We start from the raw sequence: 5,814 nt of genomic DNA, 5'->3' as shown, positions 1-5,814 counted from the left end.
TTTTTTTTTTTTTTTTTTTTTTTTTTTTTTTTTTTTAGCAATCGGGGCTAAGTAACTTGCTCAAGGTTACATGGCCAGTTATTTCTGGGTGTGGTGCTAAGTGTCTGAGCCCGGGATTCGATCTCCAGGTCGTCCCAACACTGGAGCCAGTGCTCTTACTCGCTGAGCCACCTGGCCGCCCCTAAGCAATTGGGGTTAAGTAACTTGCTCAAGGTTACACGGCCAGGTGTTTCTGGGTGGGTGCTAAGTGTCTGAGCCCGGGATTCGATCTCCAGGTCTTCTCAACACTGGAGCCGGTGCTCTTACTTGCTGTGCTACCTGGCCGCCCCGTGTCTAGGTATCATTCTTGCCATCATAGAAGAGAGATAAATATGCAGATCCCCTGACTATATTACAGACTCTTCAGCTATATATACCGATAACCTCTGTCCTCTCATGCTTTTCAAACACATCTCTAACTAGCACAATGCCTTGATGTAAATGTAGTTGGATGAAACTATCTAAAAGTTTTTCCTTCAAAATCTAGTTCCTATAACTGGTCTTCTACACAAGGGACTAAACTCTTGCCCCATCCAAATAGAGTCTGCTCCTTTTCTCTCCTCCCTACGGTGATCCCAGATAGTGTAAACTGAGTATGAAACTGAGTTATGATCATGGATTTAGAGCTGGAAGGGACCTTAAGGACCATGTAGTCCAACACCCTCAATTTACAGATAAGGAAACTGAGTGAGAGACGTTATAACTTGCCCAAAGTCAGAGGCAGGATTGGAACTCAGGGCCTTTCATACCTTATCTAATGTGCCCTTATCTCTGGTACCACACTGCCTGTAGCTTTTCCACATTCAGTCTGGGCTCTTTAAGTCAAATCACAGTATCTTAGATTTGGAAAGGACCTGTGAGATCATCTTGTCCAACCTGTACCTGAACAGGAATCATCTTTCTGGTATCCCTGAGAAGTCATCACACTTCTATTGAGAGGGAGTCCGCTACTTTCTTGGGGCACTTCATTCTATTTTTGATCACCACTAATTGTTAGGAATCTTTACATCAAATCTAAATTGCTGTTCTGTTACTTCTTATTGTTACTAGTCCTACATTCTGGGACTATATGGAAACAGGTCACATCTGTCTTCCACTTAGGAACTCTTCAAATATTTGGTGGTAGCTATCTTTGAAGAAGGTCATGTGGGTCTTTTGGAAAGACCATTGGGATATGGAGGCAAAGGACCTGAATTCAAATTCATGTTCTGCTTGCTTTCTACTACTGTGTAATTTTGAGCAATTGCTTTCACTTCTCTGGGGCTTGGTTTGGACTGGGTGTCCTCTAAGTCCTACAGATCCACACTAGAGTCAATGAATTGCCCATTGGATCATAGCTCTAGAATCAGAAGGAAACTTGGAGGCTAGCTAATCTTTTTACAGATTTTACAGATTAGGAAACTGAGAGGCCCAGCATGATGAAGTGAATTGCCCAAGGTCACATAGATAGTAGTAAAGTTCAGGATTTGCATTCCAGTCTTTTGACTCCTAATCTAGTTCATCAATATTACTTAGTCCTCAATTCAGTTCAATTAAACAAGCATTTATTAAACACCTACTATATTCACAGTGCCTGGCACATAGTGAGTGCTTTAAAAGGGCTTGTTGATGGACTGCAAGGTACTGTTAGGCACTGGGATTACAAAGGCAAGAAAAATAAACCAACCCAATTCCCTTCTTGCCCTCAAGGAGTTTACATATAGTAGTTCCCCTTCACAACTTCTCCTGAAATAACCATCACCTCATACCTTTTCCTCTTCACCCTTTCTCTTTAATCATCTAGGAGCTTCAGAAATATGAACAGTTCATCTTTGCAGATCACACCAATGTGATCCAGGTTGAAAATGTCTATGAGGAGATTTTGTATCAGACCCTCCTTGACGAAACTGTAAAAGGTAAGGGGCATTTCTTGGTCTTGGATGTGCTTAGAAGTGAGAACTACAATTAGCAGGGGGGAAATCTGAAAGAGGAAGAAAGAAATGAGAGGAGGAGCTAATAGATTAACTTCTTTCCAGGTACCTGCCCATTTAAAATCTCTGGATGACCTCAGATAAAGGCAAAGGACCAGATCTTTTTCCCCTCTCATTTAATGAATAAGCCTCCTCTAAGCAGGCATGAATCTTACTATCAGTGCAGTTCAGACAGGGGAAGAAGAGTTTTCTTCCTGGCGGAAGTTCAGTCTTTTCCAATGGAAAGAGCTGGTCACACTCATCTGTAGACCATAAACACCTTCTTCCCCCCTGCTTTACCCAGGCAGAGATTAGGGATATGTGTAGTCAAGCTTCCTGTCTCAGAGGATCAGATGTATTCATGGACATAAAGTTCTTTGTAAATCATAAAGCCTTTGTAATCATATCAGTGCCAGCTACCATTTTCATAGCATCATAGATTTCACGGTGGAAAAGACCTTAGATAAATAACTAATATTAGTAAAGCACCTTAATATTTGCAAAGTCATCATATATTTTCTTTCACTTGATCCTCACAACAACTGTGGGAGCTAGGTGCTATTATTATCTCTATTTTTACAGATGAGGAAGCCAAATCTGAGAGAGGCTAAGTGACCTACCCAGAGTTAGCCAACTAGTGAGTGTCTGAGGTAGGATTCAAACTCAGATCTTCCTGCCTGAGTCCAATATCTTATTCACACACCAAGCTGCCTCTAGAGACTGGTTTAGTCCAATCTCCTCATTTTACAGATGAGGAGACTAGATGTTAGATGACTTGCCACAGTAATACAGAAAAGAAATTTGAACCCAGGTCTCCTGACTCCAAATTCAATGCTCTTTCTACCATACCACAGTATAATCCACCCATACCAGGAGAGAAAGATAAAAGATAATGACCCAGTACCCTAAAGCTCATCATTACTAACCAGTTAGTACCCATGGTCCTGCAAGAATAGGGTCATGCTGAGGACACATGAGGGTAGAGAAGACTCTGCCAGAAGTATAATGTGTGGACTACCTAGAAAACCTGCTATGACAAAAATATGCCTACCCACTATAAAGATGGCCCTTGGGCATCACATTACCCCTTTACAGATGGGATCTATTTGCCAAAATGCCTTGTGTCCCAGTAGAACAACCCAGGATTACTGGGTCTAAGAGATTGGTCTGATCAGAACTTTCACTGTGAAAACCCTGGAGAGGTGAAAAGAGGCTCTCTCATCCTCTATGTGCTCAGGCCATTTAAGGAGCAAGGGAAAATGAAAGGGACAATCTGAGTAGAACTCCCAAACCTCATAATGGATGCCTACAGTATTTATAAGAAATGTTTTATGTGGGGCAGCTAGGTGGCATAGTGGATAGAGCACCAGCCTTGAAGTCAGGAGAACATGAGTTCAAATATAGATCCAGAGTAGCTGTGTGACCCTAGGCAAGTCCCTTAACCCTGATTGCTTAAAGAACAAACAAGCAAGCAAAAAAAGAAAATGTACCATGATATTACCCTTGTGCTAGGCACTTCAGGGGGCATAGAAAAGAAGTACAAAACCAGTCTTTGCTACTGGGGAGCTTACCCACCTATTTGGGAGAATGAGACATACATACATCAACAATTAAATAAAAGCACTGTGTAATAGTTTACTAGTCAGTGAGTCAATAAGCATTTATTAGGTTCCTAATATTTGCCATGCTAAGAGGATGCAAAACACCCTGTGCTAAACACTGGGGATACAAAGAATGACAAAAGACAGCTTCTGCCCTCAAAGAGCTCATGGTCTAATGGGGATGGGGAGGGACAACATATAAACAGTTATATATGAATGAGATGGAGCCAGAAAAATTGGAGATAATCAATAAAGTCACTAGCATTAAGGTGGATAAGGAAAGACTTCCTATAAAAGGTTACATGCTTGAAAGAAGTAAATTATTATATAAAATAAAAGGACTAGACAAGATTATCTCAAAGCCTCTTTCTAGATCTGGACCCTATACCCCAATGACACAAAGGCCAAGGTGAGTTATGCCTATATTAAGGGCTGAAGGGATTCTGGGGAATAAGAAAACATTTCTGGCTAGTGTGATCCATGGAAGGTTTCATGCTGGAGTTAGGACTTGAGATGGACCTAGAAGGGTGTGTGGGATTTGGTTGGGAGGGTACTTGGGGTTCTGGGTGAAAACATAACGTCAAGACTTCTGAGAGGGGGATGTAAACTTTCCATTTCACTTTCTTGTCCTACACAGTGATAAAGGAAGCTGCTGTTCTCAAGAAGCACAATCTTTTTGAAGATAATATGGCCCTGCCTTGTGAAAGTGTGTCCAGCTTAACTGATCTAAAAACACCCTCTGGGTCCAACCAGGCCAGTCCTGCCAAGAAATCATTGACAGGCCTGCAAGCAATTTCAGACCATGAAATATCAAGTAATGAAGTGTTCCTCACATCAGAGGAGAAGAGCCCAGAAGCCCAACCCGACTGTGCATATCCCTCTGCCAGAGAGGAAAGCATGTCTTTCTTGCTGTCTGGCCTTTCTCTAAACACCAATGATAAAGTGATTATTTCTAGAATGTTTGACCAAGATTATTCATCCCAAGAGGAAAAAGTAGATTTCCTAAGCACAGACACACTTAGAATGGAGTTGGGAGGAATTGTTGAGAATGTAAACCAGTCTGGAGAAAAAACTCTTGCCCCAGACTCCTTGAGTGAGATCAGGAACTTGTTGACAGTGACTGTTGAGGTGCCAACAGATCCTGCCCAGAAGGAAAAAGGAGAAGCTATGAAGAATGATGTGAACCAGCAGGGGGAAGAAGGTGAGAAAGGGGAGAAGGCAGAAGAAACACAAATTAATGAAGAGGCCAAACCAACACCCATATTCCATTGCAAAGAGCGTGCTTTTGGTGAGATCAGTGCCAACCTGTCTTTTCCTTCCAGTCTAGAGACCACTGGTACAAGTATGATGCAATTTCCAGAAGTGGGCAGCTGTGGTCCTCAGCCAGCTTGTGTTAAACTCTCAGGAGAACACAGAGAAGAGGAAACAGAGCCAGAAGCCACCAGTGTCTGGTATACTGAAGCCAACAATTGGCAAGTTCCCCAAAGTGATCAGCTGCTAAAAATGGGACCCAGTGAAAGTATGTCTATAGGGGGCACTTCCATGTTGCAAGAAATAGAAACAGCCCAGCTCCAGGCCATCCCAGCAGGAACTGAGATGGAGAGCACATCTGCCTCTTTTCTTAAGAGCATGCCCTTAACTGAAGAAGATTGCATTTTGGGTGATGACCACACCAAAATGGAATCTGCTGGGCAGAGCTTGATTTCTCTGGAGCAGGAGAAAGAGAATAACCCCCTTGCCTAAATTCAGATACCCAAATATTCAGAACACCAAAGGTTTAATGATGCTGGTGGGATGACAAGTGTCACTGGATATACAAAAATGTTCCAAGCTTGAAAGACAAAATCTCCTTGTGAAAGTAACCAGGGGAACTAGACAGAGCACCAGCCAGAAAACTAGCCAAGGTTAATTGACCAGAGAGTTTCTCTCTGAAAACAATCAGCCGAGAGTTATTAGGGGATTCATTAGGGTCTGCATGTAAATTTCTACAAGGAAAATATTATAAGATCCTTTAAACTAAAAAATGAAACCAAATGGAAAGCCTTAGTTACAGTAGTCAAGTAGCAACTCTTGCTGGCAAGGCAAACTGTTCTGTGCAAATGATTGCTTCAGTTTTCATAGGAATTTCAAAAATAATGGAATGTCCTCATTTGAGAGAGAAAGAGAGAGAGAGAGAGAGAGAGAGAGAGAGAGAGAGAGAGAGAGAGAGAGAGAGAGAGAGAGAG

At 42.1% G+C, this 5,814-nt stretch overlaps 1 protein-coding gene across 1 annotated transcript in view; it reads left to right on the top strand.

Moving 5' to 3' along the window:
* NIBAN1 (niban apoptosis regulator 1) overlaps window positions 1-5,814 on the top strand; it is a 213,657-nt gene that overhangs the window by 204,988 nt on the left and 2,855 nt on the right. Inside the window, exons 13-14 of the mRNA XM_069074417.1 lie at window positions 1,823-1,934; window positions 4,227-5,814. The exon at window positions 4,227-5,814 is cut by the window's right edge and continues 2,855 nt beyond it. Coding sequence (XP_068930518.1) covers window positions 1,823-1,934; window positions 4,227-5,332 — 1,218 coding nt within the window. The 3' untranslated portion in view covers window positions 5,333-5,814. The remainder of the gene's footprint in view (window positions 1-1,822; window positions 1,935-4,226) is intronic.

The sequence above is a fragment of the Petaurus breviceps genome, unplaced genomic scaffold, assembly GCF_028583685.1.
Source record: "Petaurus breviceps papuanus isolate PSGF00001 unplaced genomic scaffold, PetGlider_PUasm1.0 90895, whole genome shotgun sequence".
Lineage (NCBI taxonomy): Eukaryota > Metazoa > Chordata > Mammalia > Diprotodontia > Petauridae > Petaurus > Petaurus breviceps.
Note: the sequence above shows the minus strand (reverse complement) of the source record. Positions and strands in the feature narration are given on the sequence as shown.